We start from the raw sequence: 26,934 nt of genomic DNA on the forward strand, positions 1-26,934 counted from the left end.
GCACCGCACCGCTGCGTTCCTGTAACGCACTGCAGAACCGCACCGCTCCTGTAACGCACTGCAGAACCGCACCGCTCCGCTCCTGTAATGCACTGGTGCACCGCACCGCTGCGCTCCTGTGACGCACTGCAGAACCGCACCGCTGCGTTCCTGTAACGCACTGCAGAACCGCACCGCTCCGCTCCTGTAACGCACTGCAGAACCGCACCGCTCCTGTAACGCACTGCAGAACCTCACCGCCACGCTCCTGTAATGCACTGGTGCACCGCACCGCTGCGTTCCTGTAACGCACTGCAGAACCGCACCGCTCCGCTCCTGTAACGCACTGCAGAACCGCACCGCTCCTGTAACGCACTGCAGAACCTCACCGCCACGCTCCTGTAATGCACTGGTGCACCGCACCGCTGCGCTCCTGTAACGCACTGCAGAACCGCACCGCTCCGCTCCTGTAATGCACTGCATAACCGCACCACTCCGCTCCTGTAACCGCATCCATATGCAGTGTGAATGCTCTGTTAACATGGGCAGGGTTAAAAATACGCACAGCATACGCACTGCAAACGGAGTATGTGTGAACCTGGCCTAACGCCTAGAGGAGAGAGACAGACAAAGAGAGGCAGCCCCTGGAGAGCCGGGGTGAAGAGGACCAAAAGAACATCTGGAGACAGGAGAGGAGGAGAGAGACGGTCAGGAAGAGAGCCCCTGAGAGACAGAGCTGAAGAGGAAAGAGACACACAGAAAGGAAACATTAACAGGTATGTAAATTTGTTTGTGTGCAAGTTACACTACACATGTCTTGATATTGTTGCTGCTGGTCCAGAAAAGTATTGTTGCAACAATCATGTGGTGTAAAGACTGTATGATGGAGAATATCTACAGGTGTCCTTCATATTGTGATCATAAAAACAGCCCATGGTATAAAATTCCTTGTGTAGATAGTTGATACAGCTACATATTACATAGCCTGACAGTATTACAACTGAAAATGAATAATTAAAAAATAGTTAGTCCTTTGTAGACGCTTCGTTCCTTGTGCATGGTGCCTTTAATGGTAAAGCAGTGTTTCAGCCTGCTTTTTTAAAATTGAGTTGTTTGTTTATATACAAAAACAAATATATTAATAACTCTGTTGTAACAATAGTTTATAAGATCTCCTACTTAAGACCTCTTCAATTAATTCTCCTATTTCAAAAACATTTTATGGTTTTTCATCTGTTCCTAACATAACTTCCTGTAAGTATGTAGTGCTTTTACATTTAAAAAAAAAAAAAAAAAAAAAACCCTGCTTACTATGGCTACCATTTTCCCCTTTCACTTTGACACTTGATGAGGGTTGCAATTTGCTTGGATGGGTAAGCTCGAAACACTTTACATTTTTACTCATAATAGTACATTACACTCATACATTTTTCAACATGTGTGAGTCACTATCATTCTACCACTATGACAAATTTTCCTGAGTGACAAAGTTTACCTCTGTATTTCCTCCCTGTTAGGTTAAAACACACAGGAAATCAATAAACTATCATCATTTTTATATATATAAGATACAACTATTTCAAAATACGTTCAAGGTAAACTATTATTGTACCACAATGACTTTTTTGTCTTTGTATATCCACCTTGTTATGTTCCACCCTTTTAGGTTCAAATACACAGGAAATAAACAACATTTCATAATTTTTTAAATACATATCAAAGATATAGTTATTTCAAAATATGTTTAAGTTCAAATAATAGTCTACCATTTTGCTGAATTTTGCCTCTGTATGTCCACCCTGTTCGGCTGGGAGACATTTATATAACTTGTATATTCTTTTGAAAAAAATGCTCTATATTAATCTATATATAATACACTTTCAAGTTAAGTGCTTGCACCATAAAGATGTTATGTTTTTTTTTTGTTTTTTGTTTTTTTAAATGCCTTGAGGCCTAAAAGACATCACATATAAGGAATGACCCAGAGATAAACAACACTGAACAGCTGGCACCATTTTGAGATAAATATTAACAGAAAAAGGAGCTGAGGTCATCTTGCACACTTTTACACTAGAAGGAATGAAAGTTGCTGAATTTGAAAGGTTTATCAGCACTAGCATGAGTGAAACTTTTGGACACTCTGGGTTCCTCTGACGTGAAGAACTCAGGGCTGATGTTCTCCTCAGGTTCGTTTATCCTCTTCAGATCAGAAGCAGAAGAGAATCCAGCATGTCTGTAGAAGTAGGACTCGGTCGATTCAGTAAAGGAAGCACTGGCATCGAAGGAAGGCAAACTGGCCTGCAAATCCTGAGCAAAAGACGAGTATTGTGGCATACTGGTAGACTGAAGATCAGCGGAGAATGACGCTGATGAAGTGTGGAGTTTCCGTGGCTCGTGCAGGTTCAGTTTGGAAACCAGAGGTTTGCCCACGATTACCGTTCGCCATTCCTGCACCTCCTCATCGAGTTTAACGTACTGATAGTGTAGACAGACAGTGAATGACAGCTCGTTCTGTACAGGAAATAAATACACAAGTATTAAATCAGCAGCTACATTTACATGCAGCTCAGCGCAGTAATCTGACAGAGCTCAATTGGAATAAAAAATAATTTTAAAAAAAACCTCAATCACAATAGAGTAAGCTGATCCAAAAGTAAACCAATCCAAAAGAAATTTATATCCGATCAAAGGAAATGGGAGATCAGAATCCGCATGTGTGAGCAATAAAATGATAATGTAAAAACAAAAACACACAATTCATGTTACAGATGCTATAATCTGTTTATAATAATTGTGAGGTCGTATGGGTGGTACTACGGGTGTCAATTTAACATTATGAGGCAGATGCAGGATGTGAGCAGTCCTTAATAAAGTCATCTCAGTATTTGATATTTGCCAATGATGAAGCAGAAGTTGTACACAGTAAAAGAGAAAGGAGGAAAACTGTGATCAACAAATTATTTCTTGTGTTATTCCCAAACAACAGCCTTTGATGTGACTATTATTAGAAACTAAGATAAGATAATACTTTATTAATCCCCAGATGGAGAAATTAGGGATAAATGTCAGGGGAGAGTGCGAACGCAGTCCCCCACTAGCAGAAATTATGCAGTCGAGATTCCCACATCTGGAGAATTCGCAAAGGTCAGCACAGCCTGAGTGCAATGACCTCACCTTCTTGATCATGGTATTGCCCCTGCCAGGTAAGTATCAAATAAGTAAGTAAAGGCATTATACTAATGGGTAATATGTGTATTTTTTATCATTTTCAACAAGCAGTGTGTCCAATGTGTGTTTCTGAATGTCTTGAAACTTCACTGTGGTCACAAACTTTTCTTCTCGCATGGATGATGTTAAAAAGATGATAAAAAAAAAAAATTCAACATTAAAAGCAAAATTAAAAAGCTGAATGCCCTGACCAGACTCTGGTGGTTGCTATGGTAATATTGGCACTAAACCTCACCCCTACTTTGGATTGGATTACATATAGCATACATATAAGCAGAAACTAATATGTCTGCAGAGTGTGCAGTTTAGCATCCATATGAACAGTTCATGTAAACAGAAATCTGCAATCGGTATGAATTCATTCAGACTGGTAAAAATCTTTGCATGTAATCACATTCACGGAAGCAGACACATGCATTTAAACATTCCTGAGACTGAAAAGGCAAAAACAGTAATGACCTTGAGTCTTTGCAGTGCACAAAGACGAGTGAAGAGTCGAGGCTGCTCTGGTGGTAGACGTTCATCCATAACTAACAGTAAACTCCCAGCATCTCGGAGACTTGCTTGATTGGTACGCTTAAGGTCGATCTCTGGGCCCTAAAATAATATTACATACAACAGAAGTCAATATGTCTATATAATGCAGGTGTGTTTACTTTTGTTACCTGCTTGTGAGATTGATCTCCCCGTTTCCTCATGGTTCACTTTGTACACACTTCTGTCTCATTCCATATGACACGTCTGAAGTTTGCTTTACATGTCATTACACAGAAGCTACATTGCTAGTGCTAACGGTAACAACACTTGCTTTGAGCAGCTACACACTCAGAATAAGCAGAAAATCTGACTCTGTTTCAATGTTTCTGTTTAACTGTTTTAATGACCACTATTAAAACAAGGCAATAGTATTATTTATGTAAGGAATAAAATACGATGGGGTGTGCTGAAAAAAAAAATAACGGGGACATAAACACTACAGCTAAGTTGACTATTTTCCTATAGTACATCCTGAAGTATTTTGTTAATTTTATACCACAGCAACTGGCCGATGCAAATGATTTATTACGGCACATTATATTTCTTATTCATTTAGAGTTACTTTTAACATTGTGGACCATCCACGAAGCAAGAGCTTGTTGTCAATTATGTTACAGCAACTATAAACATTCATTCCCTCACCAGCCTATCCCTTTCTCTCTCTCTTGAAATTTAAATATAAGATTGTGTCCACCAAATGAATAGAAATTTCTGCTTTAGTTTGTAAGGTTTGAAATACAGACACTGAACGTACCTCAGTGAATTCAGACAGCTGGGCAGAGCAGGTACTGATGTCTGTGGGAGTCTCCAGTATCCGTGTGTAGATGATCATGATGTTGGAAAACTCTGCTGCAAAACCCAGCTGCACTTTCACGCCACAGTCGAACTGAAGCACACGACTCTCTGGCAGAGCTGACACACCGAAAAGACAGCAATTCTTCAGTATCAGTGGGTTTTTCTAATTTTATTGTATTTAAAATAATTTCTGGCAAACTCTGAAGAAATGTGTGACCATCTTCCTAATTTACAGATGGTGCATTTGATGATAATGCAACTGTAAAAGCTTTTATATTGTTTTTAATACATTACATTCAGGAATGACAAACATGTGAATCAATAAGTATGTAGAGATTTACATCACGCTCATTGTCTCAATCTTTATTAGTAAATAATCTATTAATTGTCTAGCTCATCTTTATAACATGTGCTATTCACTTTATGGCCAAAAGTATGTGGACAACTGACCATCGCATCCATATGTGGGCCTTCCCCAAAGATTTGTCACAAAGTGTGAAGCACATAAAATGTCTAGAATGCTGGTAAGATTTCCCTTAGCTGGATCTATGGGACCGAAACCTGTTCCAGCATGACAATGCACAAAGCAAGGGCCATAAAGACATGGTGTGTCAAGGTAGTCACAAAAGAACTGAAGTGGCCTGCATAGCGCCATGACCTCAACCTGAGTGAATACCTTTGGGATGAACTGGAATGGCAACTTCATGACATTCTTCCTCACCCACCAATTTTTCCTGCTTAAAAACAATCGATGATCAGGGCCGATTATATCCTGTCAATCAAAAGCGGGCGGGAAAACAGATCGGATTCGTGCTGTGTGTAACGATGATGTCCCTTCTGTGGAATTACTTTGAATTGGGTGACAATGACGACAAAAATGCAGTTTGTAAGCCCTACACTACTAAAATTTTACACTGTATGCTGCAGCAGACCAGGAGCAGGGCGTATTTTTTTCGGTGTGCATGTTAATGAATGAGTGCTTTTACACCGGACGCTGCAGCAGTGAAGTGGGAGTTTCGGCGTTGAGTCTAATTTTATTTTTTGCCGCGCTGCTCGAGCTGAATTAAAGCACCAGATGAGTTGACAAAAAAGGTATATTATATTTTATATATATATATATATATATATATATATATATATATATATATATATATATATATATATATATATATATCACAGAAAAATATATTTGTAGAGTAGTATGTTTCATATCCAGTTAATGTTAACGAGTTAATATAATTAAAAAAATTATATTTTATATATTACCAGTTTGATGTTCAGTGATGAAGTACAAATGCTTTTGTTTGTGGTGAGTGAGTGTGAGCCTAACAGGAATGTTAATTTGAGTAATGTGTTTTCTGTTTACGAGACCAGTTACTGTGGAACAACTTGCTGAAATGGAGAAAATAAAGTTTTTATTTGCATGTCCTTCAGAATTTTGGAAATAATTATTATCAAGTTAAAAGAAGGTATACAAGGCAGAACCACCAAACTATCGGTATCAGCATTGGCTGATATCACTCTGAATAATCGGCCATTGGTATCAGCTGAGAAATTTAGTATCAGTGCATCTGTAATAATAAGGAACTGTGCAAACGTGCCTTCTCTATATTTTAGCACTATGGAGTAGCCCCATTTGAGAAACACCGTTGTACTGTAACCATATCAGACTAATATGAGCTCACCATGTGCTATAGACCACTGCAGGTTGCGTGTTGATGCCATAACAGGACACTCTGGAGCCTGAATGCGATCCGTCAGTGTGCGGCGCTCAGAAAGGTTACTGCGTAACTCCAGGGCCTGCCGACCACGGGTCAATTCACACCTGCCCATATCTGTAATTATAAACAGATAATTTCTATCACACTCTTAAAACAGCCACCGGACATGTACTGTTATCTGCAGTTCCAAACAACACTAAAAATAACCAAGGTGTCAGAATAGAGTTCAAACCACAGAAGTGTGAAGATTCTCAAGAAAAGAAATATAATGCTCTGTTCAGAACTGTCTCATTTGCCCAGGTTAAATCTTTAGAGTGGATAGCAAAACAACTGCTCCAACTTCCATCTCATTACATTAAATCTTTTGGGGGAGGGCTGTTATAGGGTGACAATCAACAATGGAGTGGTGTGATGAAGCACAGTTACTGTTACCATCATGAAGTTGATTATTTTGATATAACAGGAATATTTCATATTCCTCTCATTTCATATTCATCTTATAGTTCTTAAGACTTAATTTTTTTATTATTTGTACTTATGTCTCCTTACAGAAGACCTAACTATAACAAAAATTCTAAAAAAAAAAAAAAATGTTGTTTGTTAAATTACAAAAATCTGTTTAATATGTTCAATACATTTACGGTGCTGTGAAACTGATTTCTTCTGGTTTTGTGTATATCTCATACTAAATTGTTTCAGAAATTAAAACAAAATCTAAGATAAAACAAAGGCAATCTGAGTAAACACAAAATACAGTTTTTAAATGATAATGTTATTTATTGAAGCAGAAAAGTTATCCAATACCAACTGGGTCTGTGTGAAAATGTATTTCCCCTGTAGTTACTAATTCCTCAAATCTATGAAACTACATTCATAATGGGGTTCAGCTGGACTTGACGCAACCAGGCCTGAATACTGCAAACCCTGTTCAATCAAATCAACACTTAAATAGAACTTTTTCAACAGCATGACGTTGGTTAAAAGGTCTCACACAGTAATACACTATGCTAAAGTTGAAATAAATTCCAGAAATCATGAAGAAAAATGTGCTTGAAATACATCAGTCTGGGAAGGGTTACAAAGCTATTTCAAAGGCTCTGAGACTCCAAAGGACCACAGTGAGAGCCATTACCTCCAAATGGAAAAACTCGGCACAGTAGTAAACCTTCCCAGAAGTGTCCAACTTTCTACAATTCCTCCACAAGCACAGCAACTACTCATCCAGTAAGTCACAAAAGACACAAAAGGTCAACATCAAAGGAACTACAGGCAAAAATGGCTCCATGGAAGAGTGGTGAGGTGAAAACCACTGCTAACCCAGAAGAACATTAAGGCTCGTCTGAATTTTGCCAAAACACACCATGATGATCCTCAAACCATTTTGGGAGAATGTTCTGTAGGTTGATGAGTTGAAAGTGGAACTGTTTGGCAGACAGTGGTCCAGTTACATCTGGCGTAACCAAACACAGAATTCCACAAAAACAATATCATACCTATGGTCAAGCATGGTGGTGGAAGTGTGATGGTGTGGGAAGTGTGATGGTGTGGGGATGCTTTGCTGCTTCAGGGCCTGGGCAACTTAGAATTTGAAACATGAATTCTGCTCTTCACCAGAAAATCCTAAAGGAGAATATCTGGTCTTCAGTCCGTAAGTTGAAACTCAAGCGCAACTGGCTTATGCAGAAAGACAATGATCCATAACATATGAGTAAGTCTAACTCTGAATGGCTAACCCCCCCACCCCCCACCCCCCCTTCACTTTTTCACACATTGTATGTGGAGCGGCAGCCAAACTAGTCCATGTGTAAGTTGTTACTATAGCACCGATATGACTGAGAATGAGTGCATTTATATTTCCTGTTATTTGCAGCTACTTTCAGAGCTACTTTTATAAAACATTCATCACAAATATCTGACCAATCAGAATCAACAGTTCAACTGCAGTATGGTAACTTATTATTAACAATGTTTTAACACTGTAAAATGTTTTAAAATGGTCATCTTTGTAGTTTACAAATCATTTGTCATGTTCATTGAACCAGAAATTGAACCAAATGTAAGGTTTTAAATTAATATCCTTGTAGATTCAAACTACATTTCTGGGCAAGAGAATGGATCATTTTGACTCAAACTATAATTATAATTTATAATATAAGATTATAAGTGTTATAAGGTAAAGCCCAGAACCTTCAGCCACTCGGTCCAGCATGACGGTGACCTTCTCCTGCTCCATCAGTCTCTTCTTCAGGAAGCTCATGAAGATACCATTGGACAGGTCATCTTTGTTCACCTCAAAAGCCTCAGCATCAACGCATCTGCATACAGAAAGACAGACGTTCAGTTGCACCTGATTTTCATGATTTAAAAACCGGCATATGAACAAAGTTAGTAAGACTCACGTTGCATAGCCAAACACGATGTTGGCTGTGACTTTCAGCGGTCCAGGCTGCTGGATGATATCATCATTCAGGTTTCTGTAACAGTAATGCACAGACACAGAGACTGAACAGACTTCTACTATAGTATAGTTTAACAACATGGAATTGATAAGTTAACTGACATTATGATATCTTCTTGCTATATCAATTATCGATTCTGATTGGTCAGAAGGTGTTTCTATAATAGCAGCTCTGACAGTTGTACAGCTCCAAAAGATTATTTTAATGTGCTTATTCTAATATGTTATTGTTTCTATGGCAACTTACAGAGGGACTTTTATGGTAGACATGTCACATTATCAAAGGCTAAAAAAAAAGTTTTATTTTAAGAAAGAAAAACACAAACAGATATGTTTTAAGTTTTATGGAAGGAGTCTCCGGTGTCAGTGCTTCGTAACAGTCAATAAGTTTTCAGACATGGGGAAGTCTTCAAGACAGAGGAGTTTTTTTTATGCTATGTGCAGGGACGTAACCTGGCCTGGATATTCGGGGTCTTGAACGGAGGAAAGACCAATCAGACAGGGTTTACAGGAAAATACATGGAAATACTCAGCTAACAGGTCTCAATTCTGCCAAATGCTAGATCATACCGTCAGTTAGTGTGAAGGAAAATGGATATACGCAGTTTTCTTTTTACCAGTAAAGTGGATGAAACTGAAACTCTAACATCCTCTCATGCTGAGCAGGAAAACAAGGTGTGTAAATGTCTATATGAGTTCAAAGTTATGTGAACATGATGTGAGCAGACCATAAAGACAGCTAACAAACTCTGCATGACACTGTAGCAGCTAAACCCATACAGTGACAGCTTAGTTGTGCCTCTTCTTGGCTAGAGACACCAAACTAGCCTAGTCTCATTTTAGATAGACAAAAAGTTTTATATTTTAAAAGTTTTTTGATGGAGAAGAATCTGGGTTCAGCCCCGGATGATTAATAGTCCAGTTGAGGTCCCTGGCTATATGGTTTCACAGTAACATGACAAGCTGCTTTTTCTTTTCTTTTTTCTTGTTTTTTTTTTTTTTGGGGGGGGGGGGGGGGGTCTTATTAAATTTAAGACAAAGAAAAAAAAAGAGGCTCAAACTAAGAACAGGGGCTAGCTTTGTTTCATGGAGATTCTACAATATTAAATGTAACTATAATTGAATAATATGTATGATGCGTCATTCTTTAATAAATAAAAACTGTAATTGTTGGCAAATTGCTGTGGTATAAGAGGAATCGAATGCTTTGGAGAGTGCTTAATCACTTACAATGCTTAAGATGAACTCCAACACTGACAACTTTAGAGGATGTTAGAAAACTTACCGCTTACGACACATGTCGAGTAAGAAGACATTGAGGCCAGTCTGACGCTCCTGCATGCGCTGTAGAACGTCCTGCACCCAGAGACAGTGATCCGACGTGTACGATGCCGGAGCATCTATAGGCACCATGAAGCTGTTCCCGTAATTCTCATAGCCGTGTCCAGCGTAGTAAAGCAGCCCTGCACCATACAGGCATATAAGACAGAATCAGCCATGAAGGCACAACAGTTACATCTAGATTAAAGTAAAATCCTAAGGTCATTAGCTGAAACATAGATGCCTATCTCTGTAAATTTCGTGTATAGAACTGGTCTAGAAAACAAGCTGAAAATTTTGACAAAGTTGACACACCCAAGACTAACGTACGGTTGCTGTACACTGGTCCAAGACTAATGTAGCTCACAAGTAATGAAAGTGTATGGGAACAACATCCTGTCATTAAATAGTGTCGTGCAGACTTTATAATGTTATTTAAGATCTTTACGTTATTCTGCAGTTTGGTCCTGGCCTTCAAAGTCTGAAGGAAAGCTGAAAGATATTATATCAATAATACAATTGTCACATCTCCATCTGCAACCCACGAAAACACCAACTCCAATTTCAACTCATCAGGACTCCAGTTGAAGATTCATCACATGATTCATATCGCTGTCCACAATCACTGGACTCCTGATCAACCTAATCTGGTCACAATCACACCTGCTCCCGAAGTCTCACTCCTTAGCCGGCTTATTCTGTGTTTGCATTCCTACCTTTTGGTTACCAATTTTGTCACTGCCTAGTCTAGTCTAACAAATATTATCATTATATAGCCAAGCTGCCAAGTGGGTTACTGGTTAAAACTCAATAGCTAGCAATATTGACCATAAGATACTACAGATTCATATTATAGATAGGTGTCTGCACTCTGTAACTACTTACTAGTTCACGCTCTGTATGATGGATTTTCAATAAGGCTAAATGTTTATCTTAGTAAACTGTTAACTAAGCATCCTGTCATAGCAATTTCCATTACAGTCTCTCTTTGCAGAGTGAGGTCTGTAAAAGAAAAATGATTAATGATATAAAATTAATAAATATAAAAAAAAATTGGGGTTGAGGTTAAAGCCCTCTAAAACTAGCCTAGCCATGTCTCAGTTCATATGCATCCTTCAGGTCATCCAATTATGGTGGAACAAACCCAATATGGGTTCAACCTTCTACACATTCAACCTACTCGCTGAGGAAGAAGTAGTGATGCTGATGACCACGAATCATACAAAAACCTGCTCTTCTCTAGACAATCTCCTGTCGCCTTGCATCATATGTGACCGCTATAATCAAGCTCTATCAAGTGATCTGCCTCCTTCCATCTTCAAGTCTGCCCACGTTACACACTGACTGTAGAAACCCATGCCTGATACCATTAATTCTGTTAAACAAGCTATATTTTCTATATCCAAGACCCAGTTCACACACAGCCATATTCAAATCTTCAACTAAATGACCTGGAAGCCAATCTGTCTTATTTCAAAGCCATGCCTTCTAAGAGATCTATCAAATTAATAAATTTGTCAAGTCATTGCACATGGACATTGCACCTCCTCACCTGTAGAGGTTCCAATACCCCAAATACTAGGACACTTTTTACATTGTCTCCACTTTCTGTTCACAGACTATCATACACACACTACAAAGTCTTCCATTTACCGCTGTTCTGAGCCTTTGTATTGTGTTTGCTTTGGTTTTTGATATCTGCCCCTTGTCTTGCTCTTTCAACCTCGACTTTGGATTTGACCTTTGGTGTATCGGACATGGATTTGAAATTGTTATTACATCGCTTGCAAATTAATTCACACAATTTTCTTGAGTCCTGTTTGTTACAAAAGAATTCCTAAAAACTCACTCAACGTCCCAAAATAAGTGCTATATTACCACCATCTTTTTGCTGTGAGAATAAACAGAGATGTACCGTAGACTCCACGGCCGAGCAGCAGCAGGAACTCGCTGACGGCTCGGTGCATCTCGTGCCGGTTTAGGTCGAGCAGCGAGACCACCTTGAAGTCGAGCTGCCGCAGGAGGTTGCTCAGCTCATACACATCAGCCATGGGGGCTCTGAGCTCCCTGTGGTGCGCGTAATTCATATTCCCCATCAGCAATGCGACCTTGTCTGTGGCTAAAAACAAACAAGAAATGTAATCTTAATGCCTTAAAAACATGAATAATAAGCAATTCCTGGTAGTGTGCTCATAACTACAGAGCTTGAGTGAAATTCAAGTTTAAGCTCTATTTATGAAATTTAACTGTACATACCATATAAATCTCCCATCTGTCGTGGAAGTAAACTGGTTTTCTCTGAAAAGTAAGTGCACCCATGAGTGGCTTAAGCTAATATAAATGCAACTCTAAGTAGATATGATTAAAAAAAATCTTTAATTCCGCATACGTCCATCATCTGTTTCCCAGTAGGCTTCAGTGCTGGACCCAGGACCTGAATGAAAACAGTGTCATGCAATTCATTTGTTTACATAAAAGCTTAGTGTTTTATTTTCACTGTGACAAATTAACGGAAAAACAAACCAATGTTTTTTTTTTATGCTGTAGGGGGCATTTATTTATTTTTGCTGCATGGTTTAACTGCACATACTGCAAAATATGTCTTTTGAGGGAACCATTGCTGCTAATCAATACAAAGTTCATCTGACTGATCACCTTATCCTAAGATAAACCATTTCCATCTTCCAGGATGACCCCACCCCCATCCACAGGGCACAAGGGTCACTGAATGGATCGATGTGGTTGAAAATGATGTAACTCATAATCAGCGATTATGCCTACGCACTTACCAGATCTCAGCCTAACTGAATACCTATGGGAGATTTTGGAGCACCAAGTTAGGAATTCCTTTCAAGCACTGTGATCACAGAAACACCATATGAGGGAAAATCAATTTTAAGAACGGTGTTCATAGTTCACCAGTACAGTTCCTGAAACTTGTAGAATTGATGCCAAGGAGCATTGAAGCTGTTTTGGCATCTCTTATTGGACCATTTCACTTTACAAAGACATCTTTTGGTTGGTTTTTCCTTTAATTTGTCACCTGTCTGTATGTTATATAACATTTCCTACCGATTTCTACTTTCACGTTGTCACTCCACATCTCATGATAAAGATTGTACACTCTGCAGCTGTAGATGCCTCGGTCTGCTGTGGTTACACATGGAATCTGAAAACATCACACACACACAATAGATAGACAGTATAAGAGGAATAAAACACCTGTGGACCTGCTAATAGCTAGATAGCTAGATAGCTAGACAGACAGACAGACAGACAGACAGATAGATAGATAGATAGATAGATAGATAGATAGATAGATAGATAGAGTAGATCTATATATAAGTGATACCTTTATGAATTGTTTGATGGCCTTCAGTAGAGGTTGCTGGTTGTGGTACCACTGAAACTGGGGCAGTGGGTTGGACTGGGCAACACATTCCAGATATAAGGTATCACCCTCAGACAGCACCTGAGCTTTGGGCTGCTGTGTTATACACAACTCATTCCCTGACTGAGGGAAGCTCACATCAGAGCCTGCGATACAATCAGAAACAAATACACTCAGTCTGAGCCTCATGGACATGTGTAATATAAAACAAGCTTTGATTGATGGATTAAACAGGTCACCTGAATCAACGGAGCGGAGCAGCCGGATGTGGGCCCACTCACTGAACACATACTTCTCCCCGGCATTGACGCGACAAGTGTAGGGGCCTTCCTGAGCCGGGTTCAGAATCAGCTCTGGTGCACTCCCACCGGGCACCTATACAACAAACACACCATTTCATTTTAGATCATTTAAAATCACATTAAATTCAAATAATTTCAAATAAAATGTCTAAAAAATGTCATTTTATTAACTGCATTTGCTACGTCTGAGTAGTTTATTTGTGTGTGTGTGAGAGAGAGAGAGAGAACTGTACTTCATGTACTGTCCTACTTTCTGAACACATCCTGTTTGGCTCTTTAGTTCAGGCTAAGGATGTAACCGAATACAAATACATTATTCAGAAAGAATAGATCTTCTAAATACAGATATGAATAGGAGGCACATTATACATTTTTTGTGCATCCAGACTGTGATCCCACAGGACACAACAATGTTGTGCAAAAGGGAGGTTTCTATTTTCATGTCAGATATTCTGGTTGGCATGATATCTCAAGAACAAGTGGTTAAATGTTTGCAGTAGTTATTGGGAGTTGTATCATTGAAACCAGCAGATGAACAGATCAGATTTTGGAATTGATCCAAACAGGGTAAAAGTAACAGCAAGATCGAATGTCTGAAATAGCTTTTCCTCAATAGCGTCCTTATTCTTTTCAAAGTATTTTGGAGCAATTTCAGACATTCAAATGAGTAACAAGCAGGACTAGACAGCAAAGACAGTTTGTTGGCAGCAAAGACATCCCTACTCATTTTGGAACTAAATTCATGGGCTGGTACAAACAAAAATGATAACTGTGTGCGCTGGGATAAAAAATGAACTACAAATGTAGTCACGTAGCTGAGGTTGAGGAACTGTCAGAGCCAGAATTCACACACCATGCTGACACTGATGATATTTCTACATCTGGGGATTTTTCTAGTGTTTCTAGGGGCATAGTGGCAGGGTTCATATTTAAAGGGACAAAATAAGGAATATGTATACAGATACAGATGTTTGGTGCACTAAACAGAGGCGGCTATGATCTGATTATTTGAAGCTCTAAACAGATACACATATGGATACGGATACACATACTGTACTTAGATCCCTCATGATGAATCTTTATTAGTCACATATACATTGCAGCACAGTGAGATTATTTTTTTCGCATACCCCAGCAGAGAGGGTTAAGGGCCTTGCTCAAGGGCCCAACAGTGACAGCTTGGCAGTGCTGGGGCTTGAACCCCCGACCTTCACCGTCAAGGCACCACTGCCAATGTTAACAGATAAAGACATTGCGTTACACCCCTAGTTCAGACCTCATCTCCTCTCCTGAACCACTGGTAGCTGAGTCCCGGTGGGCCAACGGCTCGGCAGCTGAGTGTTACTGCACTGCCCTTTGGCACTTGCACATCTTGAGGATGAGTTGTTATCTCTATTGGTTCCACTGTAAGCAAAACACCACACACACACACACACACACACACACACACACACACACACACACACACACACACAAACACAGAGTCTTTTATGCTTTTCTTTTTGTGAAAAACTATTTGAATTGGTGAAATTGCAATTGCACGAAATTGTGTCACTTTCACAGTGATGTTTGTTTGTAAATGAGACCTCTTAGCTGTACGCATGTATGACACACGTGAATCGAAAGTTTAGGCTGAATGTTTATTGTGATGGCGTCTCATGACAGGTTATGTCCCAAATCTATGGAAAATCTGGTAATTTAAAAAAAAATTAAATTCCTCCAAATATTGCGTTTCTTGCTTGATTTTGCACGAAATCACGAAATCCTGGAGCGACTGTTTACTTTTACTGATTACAAGGTTAGAGTTAGATTTAGGTGTAGCATAGCATTGTTTAGCTGCATTAATATTTATGCCTGTGGAAGGTCCTCACAAGGATAGTAAGACAAACAATGTGAGTATGTAAATACCGCATGCAGTGAGGAAACTGGCAGCCCCATGGTGTTCGATCTTTTTAAGGCATTGCAGCAAGAAGGCCAGCGAGCACTTCCTGTCAGCGAGCAGAGCCAGCAGGTATCGGCCAGGACTGCCACGAGCACTGAGCACCTGCAGAGAGCAGCTGGTCATCTCCTTCTCACTGCACGCAGGGAGAAATGTGGACACCAAGAAAACACGGAAAGCAAACATGTCTTAGCTGGTCAACTATACATTGTAGACAGTGTACATTAGATTCTTCTTCAAACTACTCCTTTTTATTTCTGTCACCATACTAAAATCTAAAACCTATCAATACCTTGACAAACCGAGTCCTTTTGTGTAAGTCTATCTACTTCTAGTTTCTCTTCCAAAGGCATTTTCATTTAAAAAAAGAAAAGAAAAAAAAGAAAAGAAAAAAAAAGCATGATTACAACTGCAGCTGCATTTCATGTGTGCCTTCTCAAACACTCTTGATGATATGTGGCTATACGGGTGTTAAACACATAGGTAATCAGCCATTGTGTTGCCATCATATGCTGTGGCATTTGTTGTATGATCCTGATGTTTTCTTTTTGTCCGCTTCTCTCCTCTATGTCTGTGATTGTTTTGATGGTTAATATGTATGGTGTTGTTATGTTTATGTTTTTCTATGCACCCACAGTGTAAACAATTTTCCTCTTTGAGGACAAGAAAATAAATGATCTATCTATCTTATCTATCTATGTTGCGAATGTGTCAGCAAAGCAAATGGAGGTCAAATATAAGGGGCGTGTCACCCTCTGTAAATCACCCAACATGACTGTTACTGATACTCTGTATGAATCTACAGTCTGGGCTAGAAAGGAATCAGCTCTAACTTTGCTTGTCATGTCCTCGGATCATTCTGTGTATTTTTTTTTTTGGTGATACTTAAAATGATTTTTTACATTTATTTTAAATCCACTGTAAAACATTTGTTAACGGCAAATACTCTGACACAGGGGGAGCCTGTGTGGTAGACGTTTATACCAATCGGATTTGAGTATGACTACAGCACTTCAGTAAAACATCCCCAAATAGTGTGACAGACCAGAAACAAGTGACGTAGAAAACTACTACAAGATTATACCTGTAGCAGAATTGCGGCTGATCTTTAACTGCTGCTGCCAACTGCCTCCAGCCGCAGTTTGAGTTGTCCAGCATCTCTGCGAGTCTGCTCAACGCCACCTCGCTCAGGGTCTCCAAGCCCAAATTCCAGTTAGCCATACCTCAGAAACAGTCCCTCAGAGTCCCAGCAACTGCAGAATCAAAATCAGAATTTCTTTATCACAACAATTTGAAATACATCAAAATATATTGTATATACACCACATACCTATAATAATATGACTTTACAAAACAAAGAGTGAAATCGATAAACATCAAAACTGCATTATAAAACCGTATTACAGTGACTGGATGAATGTAACAAAACAAGTCAACTGAGTTTTTATTATCATAACTCCATGTGTTGCACCATGGTTTCATCAGGACCATGAACACAGAACAAAACGCAGGACTACATAAAGTGCAAATACACAACAGTGTAACAAAATGAATACACAGGACAAGCAATATGCAGAACATTGGCTGTAAACTGTTGTGTAGTGTAGTAGCACATGTATCATAGCAAAATGTGGTAATTAGCATGGGAACTGTCCTACTGCATATTGCAAGAGAAACTTCTACTTATAATCTAAGAAAACATTTTCCCACTCACAAATGCATTAACCTATCTTAGGCAGCCATAGCTCACTTTTGTACAAGGTTAAGTTGCTGATACTGGCTGCATTTCACTCCTAGATAAGTAACAGGGTTGAGGGTTTTTTTTTGTTTGTTTGTTTTTCTTTAGCATTTAATTAGCAAATACACAAAATGTGGTTAATGACATGGGGACATTAAGGCCTTGTAATTACTTAAAATTCTGCTTTTTAAAGAAATCATTTGTTTTCGATCTATAATCTAGGTAGAAGGCCTTTCAAAGTGACATCGTCTATCAATATCATTATCATCAAAGACGGAGAATAAAGAACGAGAAAGTTTTTTTTCTTCGGAAAATTCAGATGTTGCAACTTCCTGTTGAAAAGTGGCTTGAACATGTTGAATAGTCCAAGTATTTCTTAGGGCTGATGGCGTTCAGGTAACAGGATCGAGTGAAAGTAAAATGTATATTTTAATAATAAGATAATTAATGACTGTATTTTAAGTGTAGTTAGCTGTTTTCTAATTGCTGTAGAGGTTTTTATAACTTTTATATTATTTATCTTTAAATATGCACATAGGTTGTTTAAAAATGTCTTTTACCTTTATGTATAGACTTGTGAATGTAATATCGCTGAGAAACAAATCAATCATGGAATCACCCAACTAACAAGGAAGTGAGTGAGAATTATGGACTAATCATTCCCAAAATCATGCTCATATAGCAGACTCATATACAGTAGTCTCCTAAACATGAGATTAACCCCTTATAGTATTTTATGTACATGTACAGTTTTTTAAAGAATATTTCCATTTTCACTTTAATTTACACTTATACAGTCCCATCTAAAACTATTGGAACAGCAAGGCCAATTCTTTTTTTCCCCCTTTCTTTCTTTTTGCTGTAGACTGAAGACATTTCAGATCAAAAAATGAATATGAGAATAGAGTTTAGATTTTCAGCTTTTATTTACTGGTATATAGATTTAGATTTGTTAAACGACATAGAACTCAGCACATTTTGTATCAGTCACACCCAATTTCTAGGAGAGCAAAAATACTGGAACATACAACTGACAGGTGTTTCTTGTTACCCAGGTGTGTCCGGTTTGATTGTTTAAACAATAAATGGCTCTGAACATCTACTCTTGGTTTAGCCTTCAGTTTCAACATGCAGCTCATAGATCTGTCTATGGGAGAAATGCAAGCCATTTTGAAAGCTGTGAAAAGAGGGAGAGTCAGTCAGAGGCATTGGACAAACATTGGGCAGAGTCATTACAACAATTTGGAATGTCCTGAAAAAGATAGAAACCACTGGTGTTCTGAGCAGCAGACACTGAATGGGTCGACCAAGGAGAACAACAGCAGCTGATGACAGAAACATTGTGAAAGCTGTGTAGAAAACCCCAAAAACAACAGTCAGTGACATCAACAACAACCTCCACAGGACAGGGGTGAAGGCGTCACAATCCACTATTCGAAGAAGACTTCAAGAGCAGAAATTTAAGAATCGGAAAGCCAGATTTGAATTCCCAAAAAATACACAGATGAGACACAAAACTTCTGGAATCAAGATTAACCTCTATCAAAGTGATGGAAAGGCCAAAATGTGTCAAAAGAATCTGCACATGATCCAAAACATACAAGCTCATTTGTGAAACATGGTGGGAGGTACTGTTATGGCTTGGGCTTTCACCTCCTGAAGAGGAGACTGAAGGGAGAAACACCTCAAAACAACCAACAACTGAAAGAGGCTGCAGTAAAAGCCTGGAAAAGCAACAAAAAGAAGAAAGCAACAGTTGATGTCAGTGAGTCACAGGCTTGATGCAGTTATTGCAAGCAAGGGATAGGCAACCAAATATTAAGTGTTATTTACTTTACTTTATGACTGATCTGGTCCTATGCTTTTGCTCGCCTGAAATGTGGCTGGACTGATACAAAAGGTTCTATGTTTTATGTAGTTTAACATAAAATTCATATCCATCATTTGATCTCAACCCCAAATGTCTTTGGTGTATAGTACAGACACATGAATTGGCCTTGCTGTTCCAATAGTTTCAGAGTGGACTGTATTTATACTCATATCTCTATTATTTTTATTTACACTGTCAAGTTGGTAATTTGTTTTGCACATGTACAGCTTTAAAGAATATTTCCATTTTAATTTTATTGCTAGTATGGTCTTATCTACATTTTGCCACATAATAAGACAATGTCAAGTTTGAAATTAGTAAATTAATAATCTTTTAATATAATAATCTCATCATTAGGAAATATTAGATCAATTTGTATTTATTCAAGGTGTTTTCATTTGCCAAGATACAATTGTTTGGAGAGAGAGAAAAAAACCCAGAAAGGATATGAAAGTTCTTAACATCCCTCACCAACCCCACCTTGTATATACTGAATCATTCTGAGTGAGTCACGTCTCATCTGTACTCTGTAGTGTAAGCAGCAGTAAGCAGAGTGATTAGCCTTGTAGTGAGCAAACTGTAAACATGCACATAGCTTATCTATTGTGAACTACCATTTACTTCACTAGCATATATAATGTGAACAGGTTCTATGATATGGATCCTTACTTCGAAACCCAATCTCAGTGAGCAGCTATTGAGTCTTTGAGCTCGTTCTTTAACCACAACTGCTCAGCTTTACGTTTGTATCATTTGTTGGTTGTTTTGGATAAATGCAGCTAATACGAATTATTACCTTATACTCGTTATGATTTCATATTACTACAGTCTCTTCTTTTTGAATTCATAAAAAATGGCAACATCAAAATTACTCTGAAACGTGTGTGCATGCCAAAATGATTCTAATATCCCATAGTATAGCCAATGAATTCTGACATCTCATAGAAAAAACTCAATGGTCACTATAATGAAATGACGTACTTGAACATTATTTCATATCCTGTGCTCAGTTTCATCAGTTAAACAATGCACTGATAGCAGTTATTCTAAAATTGTGGTGACCCCACATGACACATAAGGTGCATCACAACCACTAGAGCATAAAGTTATCAAAGATGAAAACTTAATCACAAGCACAGTGACTTTTTCCCCCCAACTGCAGTCAAGCAGTAACACACTCCGACATCAACAGGAAACACATGACTTTGAATAAAACTCCACCTTGAAAAAGTGATTCTCGTGCTAATTTGTTGATTGTTGCTGTATTGTCATTATTCCTGTGAGAAGTTAGCAGTGGTGTGCTGCTCTGATGTTACAGGGTGACATCGTTATTGTTAGAAGAGTTAAAATGGTGTTTAATAAGAGAAACAATTTCAAAAATCTCAAACATAAGGGATATGGATCAGGTTTCACTGTATGCTCCTAAAAATAAAAGAGCTTATTTTCTCAGTCAATGTGCAATGTCACATTAATGAGAAATATAGCATAGAAGTAGTGGAGGTGTTGGAGCAAATGCTGGATTCAAAGTCCGAGCATGCAATGCAGTTATACAATGCTGCATTATGGTACAGCAGAGATTTGACACTTCTAGTTAGCAATCTACGAGATGAGTGGTGTGATGGTGTCGACTGCCGTATTAGCATGAAAGTTGAATCTTTGTAAGCTGATTTACTTGAGCAGAGTGTACAGATGAGGAGATGAAAGAGCTGGATAGACTAAAGCACTCATGTATTGCAGTGCTAGGTAGAGATGAAGCAAGGGCTAAATGCCACTGCACCATTACGAGCAGCTAGTCGAATAGAATTGTGGATAAGGATATAGGAAACCAACACTCTCAGCTTCGACCACACCAAAACTCTTCAGCCACACCAGTCATCTCAAACAGAACCACACCAACACTCTCAGCTCCAACCACACCAACACTCACAGCTTCAGCCACACCAACACCCTCAGCTCCAGCCACACCAACACCCTCAGCTCCAGCCACACCAACACCCTCAGCTCCAGCCACACCAACACCCTCAGCTCCAGCCACACCAACACCCTCAGCTCCAGCCACACCAACACCCTCAGCTCCAGCCACACCAACACCCTCAGCTCCAGCCACACCAACACCCTCAGCTCCAGCCACACCAACACTCTCAGCTCCAGCCACACCAACACTCTCAGCTCCAGCCACACCAACACTCTCAGCTCCAGCCACACCAACACTCTCAGCTCCAGCCACACCAACACTCTCAGCTCCAGCCACACCAACACTCTCAGCTCCAGCCACACCAACACTCTCAGCTCCAGCCACACCAACACTCTCAGCTTCAGCCACACCAACACTCTCAGCTCCAACAACACTCACAGCTTCAGCCACACCAACACTCACAGCTTCAGCCACACCAACACTCTCGGCTCCAACCACACCAACACTCACAGCTCCAACAACACCAACACTCAGAGCTTCAGCCACACCAACACTTTCAGCTCCAACAACACCAATACTCTCAGCTTCAGCCACACCAACCTTCTATCCCAGAACCACACCAATATGAAAATTAGTTCAATGAAACTACACCAACATGTTGAAAGAATTCAACTAAACTAAAATTAAAAAAACTAAATTTGGAATTTCATTACAGAATGTGTCTTGGATAGGGATAAGTTTAATATGCAAGTAGTTCAGGATGGATTTTTGCTTTAAGCAAGCTAAGCAGCTAGAATTAATCACATTTCAGCAGTAGACAAATAATCAAATGTAAATTAATTTACAAAAAAGTGTTCTCAAAGTATGTAACTCTGTATGTTTGATATGCGCTTAATCTGTTATCTTTTCTGGATATGTTCAAACTTGTTCTTGTGCAACAAATTTCACAGCAATTTAGCTACCAAAAATAGCACAGTGCAGTGAAGCAACTGATAACCTGCATTTGATTAGTCTGAGCAACAGAGAAAGGTAAAATTACATAAATTCTCAAAATTAGGGGAAATGTTTTTGATGTACATTAACTATACTTGAAGATCTCATTTTGACCATTGGGGAACATTTTGCGTTAGCCTCTCTGCAATGTATTAATTAGGTGCTATAAAGTGAGCTAACATTGTAGTGTATGCTAGCATGCTTTGGCATATTTTTTCAGTTGGCTTTACATCCACTAATCTCTATGCACTCCTACACTTTCAGTTCTAACCACACCAACACACACACACACACACACACACACACACACACACACACACACACACACACACACCCCCACACGCACACCATTTGCAGCCTCACCCGGGAATTTACATAATTCCCATCATTATCATGTTCTTCCTCTATTAGAGGTACTTTCCGTGTCAAAACACTGTTAGTATTCTATCTAAAATCACACTGGAATTTTAATATAATAACTAATAAACACAACTTCTAACATCACTGCTTCTTTAAGCCTGTAGCTTTGTAAAAGTCCTCAATTTAGTTACAAATGAGCTCAGGTATGATGTCATAAGCCCCTTTTTGAAGGGATAGCCCTCCTTATAATGTACAGTGCTGTGAAAAAATAATTGCCCCCACCCTGATCTCTTCTGTTTTTGTAGATATCTCATACTAAACTGTTTTAGATCAAATAAAATGTAACATAACACAAAGGCAACCTGAGTAAACACACAATGCAGTTTTTATGAAGTTTTTTTTTTTACTGAAACAAAAAAAAGTTCTCCAACACCCATCACCAATGTGAAAAAGTAATTGCCCTCTTAAACTAAGTAATAACTGCAACCAAACGCTTCCGATAACTGGAGATCAGTTTTTCACTTACTTCTAGGACTAGGACTTACTCCTATGTTATGGATCATTGTCTTGCTGAATAATCCAGTTGCACTTGAGTTTCAATTTACGGACTGAAGACCAGACAATCTCCTTTAGGATTTTCTGGCAGAGAGCAGAATTTGTGTTTCCCTCAATAATTGCAAGTTGCCCAGGCCCTGAAGCAGCAAAGTATCCCCACACCATCACACTTCCACCACCATGCTTGACCCTAGGTATGATGTTCTTTTTGTGGAATTCTGTGTTTGGTTTACGCCAGCTGTAACAGGACCACTGTCTTACCTGTTTACTCAGGTTGCTATTGTTTTAACTTCTGAAACAATTTAGTCTGAGATATACAAAAAAAAGCAGAAGAAATTGTTGTTTGGATCAAGAGGCCATTTGATTACACATAATCTTTGTGTTTACAGGAATAATCATTATCCTTAGGTGACTTAATTGTGGCACCAAGTACACCAGGCACACTGGTAATAAAAGCACTTTTGACAAAATATTTTTTTTTCATGTTTTTGCCTGGCTGTGACAGGAAGAGTGTGTACAGTAACTGTTGACGTGTTTCTTACATAATGACAATATACATCTTACTTCTGAACTTATTATTCAGTAAAGGTTAGACTGGATTTTACAGGAAGGAATGTCTGAATGTAAATGATTGTGTATCTCAACATTAATCATTACCGAGTTGTGGAGAACTTTGGCTATATTCACAAGTTTAGATTTTTTGCTCATATAAGCTCACATTCACAAATGATCCATGTATCACTTTAATGTTAATGCACCTGTTCACATCAATATCAATGTGTATGTGCACATCATTATTAATATTGCATGATTCAGCAAAAAATATTTTATTTATGAGAGGGTTCCACACAGTACAACAAGAATTGGATGTGCTAGTAGCCCAGGTCTGCATCACAATGTGCTCTGGAGGCTGGCAAACACCTCATCAGCAGTACATGTTCAGATTGAAAAAAAGGCTTGATGACTAGCTTTTGCAGCTATAGCTGATGTTAAGGGAATGGTAAAGAGGCCAGCAACAGGTGAGCTTTTCACCCAAAATGCACTCGAGTTATTCGTAAAAGGGGCATGTTGAGTGACCATGGCAGCTACACTGATTTGGGTCTCCTGCCTGCTTGAATTTAGCCTTAAGCCTCTTTATTTTTCTTTGACATTGAGGCCATTATCATTATCTTTTGTGCCAACGCTTTTCTATTTCATGGGTAACTGTTTTGAACTCTGCTAATTTTGATAGTTTCCATGTAGTTCTGTTTCCCAAATATCTAGTAAATCACTCAAAATGAAATAAATGTTACAGTTGTACTGCTACAGTATAAAGCCTGAAAAGATGACTGTAGACAATGGGACACCACATTACTATGCCGTGAGTAGAATACAGTGTTCAACTGGTCACACTGGATAAAGGTCGTTTAGTGAAATTATGTCTGATGGCATCATACAGTTAAAACAAATTCAAGTATGAAAAACAGGAACTCATGGGAAGTACTATACAGGAGCAGAAGTAAAAGTGTTGCAATGGCTAGGATGAACACATTATAGGACACATTATAGATTTAATGTAAAAGCTTCATTACTGCATATATGGTAAAATATCATACATAATAAAGTGTATTACAATATTTTTGTTTGCTAACAGAGCACTTTCAAAACAGTAGTCCCACATTTAAAAAAAAAAAAAAAAAAAAAGAGAGAAAATGAATTCAACAATACCTTCATTAATGTCTACAAAAAAATTGAAATGAAACATTTTTGTATAAAAATAGATTTTAATAATTGATCAGCTACTTCTAATTATAGTACTGTTCAGTCTTATAAAACTACTGACAGCTTGTCCTAGGATTATAGCAATCTTTTAGGATTCTCAAAATTTCTCTCAGACGACCAAGTCATGGCCAAAATCGTACAGCGTGAACCTGGCTTTAGGCATGATGGTATAAGGCTGAAAGATGACCCGGGTAACCCCAATGGCAACAGAGGAAGTGAGTAGGCAGTAATGCCATATCAGGTCAACATCTACCTGTGTAATTAAAGTAATAACAGGAACTACGTTGTTCCACTGCTGTTCCTACAACAATTAACTGTTAAAATACATTTTAAGGAATAAACAACTGTAATAATTGGAAAATTGCTGAGGTAAAAGGAATAAAACACTTCAGGATGCACTGCTCTAGGAAAATAATCCACTTTGTGGTGGCAACAGTGAGTGTGCCTTATTATCATTTGTTATTCCCATGACAGCACATCTCACACACACATTAGTGTTCATGCCTTACATGTTAGAACCTGTTACTGCTCCCAGTTATCAGCATCTGACTGTAATTCAAATGAACAGCTCCATAAACCTCTCATCTGCATGACTGACCGTGAATGAAACGAGCAAACCCGTGAGCTGCGTACTCACTGTGTGACAGGTGTATTTATAGGACTCTACCAATCAACTAGCCATGAACGCAATCAGAGTGAATATTAACTCTTACATGAATCAGCCGTTAATTAAATGAAAGGTACCTGTGGTGTTGTAGCGGAGTTTCCCGGAAGCGTCTTCACTCGCAGGCCTTTAAAGTGTTTTTGGTGTTTCTTCACACAAATAATCAGGCTTTAAAAATCTAGCGCCGTGAACAGGAAGAGATCCATCAGTTTCCTTTCGGTGTCGGATCCACTCGTGTAAGTTTGATTATCAGCACAAAGCTTTTACTCTAATATAGAAAGTGAAGATCCTGAATCCTGAAGCTTGATCAACTTCTGTAAAGAACTTCTCTTTGCTCCCGGGCCGGCAGTTCCTCTTTCTAACACGCATTTGCATGGCCCCTTCACACTGCAGCTCCGTGTGTGTGTGTGTGTGTGTGTGTGTGTGTGTGTGAGAGAGAGAGAGAGAGAGAGAGAGAGAGAGAGGGAGGCACTTTCGCTTACTCCGCACGCAACAGCGCAATCCATCTCTCTCTCTCTCTCTCTCTCTCTCTCTCTAAAGCGCGCGCGCACACACGCACATCGCTAATTACTCGGAAAAGAGGAAGAATATCATCACAGTGCGAGTAAATAACACCTACGATACATTTAATCATTTATACCACAGAGCTGTTGAATTCTTGATTCTGATTGGCCAGAAGGTGTTGATTAACTTTCTATAACAGCAGTTCTGATAGTAGAAAAAAGCGCGCGTGCACGAACAACTCGCCCCCGAGATGCTGTGCTCGTACACTGAGGTACACTGAGGTACACTGAGGTACACTGAGGTACACTGAGGTACACTGAGGTACTAAGCCAAAAAAAAAAAAAAAAGTTTTTGAATGACTTTTACCTGTAGAATATTGTATTCCAGAAGTGAAAGGTACATTTCATGACTGTCGAGTTCTATTTTCAAAATGTGGTAACAGAACTTCTGTTTGTTGCGGGGTTTTTTTGTTTGTTTGTTAAACACAAACACAGTTTTCATTTTGAATATTGTAGACTTCTGGAAAAAATGTGTGCTCACTCACATATAACTGTGATTTTTCTAGGCTAAATATTTGACTGTTCTCAAAAGGCACAATACCTGGATCAATTTTCTCCCTTTTCCTGCTTATTACCATTTTTTTAATGAATTGTTTTAGAAATACAATTGTGTGATTTGACCACAAGAGAGTTCCACTTTAGTTCAGCTGTTGAGGGTAAACTAAATCTGATGGTTTTCTGTCCCAACAAGTACATTTTCAGTGCAATTTACTGAGGAAAATGTCAAAAGAAATGGAAGATTTTAACAAAATCCTACATGTTTGAGCTTTTATGTTTGTCTTAACACCACCTCCATCATAGCAAATTTGTCCATAATAGCAGGGGGAGCACATCCCAACACCTGA

At 38.8% G+C, this 26,934-nt stretch overlaps 1 protein-coding gene and 1 pseudogene across 1 annotated transcript; both read right to left on the reverse strand.

The window, feature by feature from the left end:
- Positions 1-1,026: 1,026 nt before the first annotated feature.
- Positions 1,027-26,037, reverse strand: malt2 (MALT paracaspase 2). Its single transcript, XM_017478019.3, has 17 exons — positions 25,607-26,037; positions 16,755-16,923; positions 15,640-15,806; positions 15,008-15,135; positions 13,669-13,804; positions 13,391-13,575; positions 13,111-13,207; positions 12,428-12,472; positions 12,295-12,336; positions 11,954-12,157; positions 10,004-10,181; positions 8,660-8,734; positions 8,448-8,575; positions 6,225-6,374; positions 4,499-4,656; positions 3,667-3,804; positions 1,027-2,490 (listed from the first exon to the last, which is right to left on the reverse strand). The coding sequence occupies exons 2-17, from the start codon at positions 16,889-16,891 to the stop codon at positions 2,050-2,052; spliced, it is 2,409 nt and encodes an 802-aa protein (XP_017333508.1). The 5' UTR covers positions 16,892-16,923; positions 25,607-26,037; the 3' UTR covers positions 1,027-2,049.
- On the reverse strand, positions 3,046-3,190 carry LOC124628606 (uncharacterized; annotated as a pseudogene).
- Positions 26,038-26,934: the final 897 nt, after the last annotated feature.

This window comes from Ictalurus punctatus, chromosome 10, assembly GCF_001660625.3.
Source record: "Ictalurus punctatus breed USDA103 chromosome 10, Coco_2.0, whole genome shotgun sequence".
NCBI lineage: Eukaryota > Metazoa > Chordata > Actinopteri > Siluriformes > Ictaluridae > Ictalurus > Ictalurus punctatus.

Bases quoted from the DNA above. Each gene is read 5' to 3' on its own strand.
- malt2 (XM_017478019.3), bottom strand. From the start codon at position 16,891: ATGGCTAACTGGAATTTGGGCTTGGAGACCCTGAGCGAGGTGGCGTTG. The intron at 13,805-15,007 runs GTCTGAACTAGG...TTTGTTGTATAG, and splicing joins GGTTCAGGAGAGGAGATGAG to GTGCCCGGTGGGAGTGCACC. The intron at 6,375-8,447 runs GTTCTGGGCTTT...TTATAATTACAG, and splicing joins GCTGGACCGAGTGGCTGAAG to ATATGGGCAGGTGTGAATTG.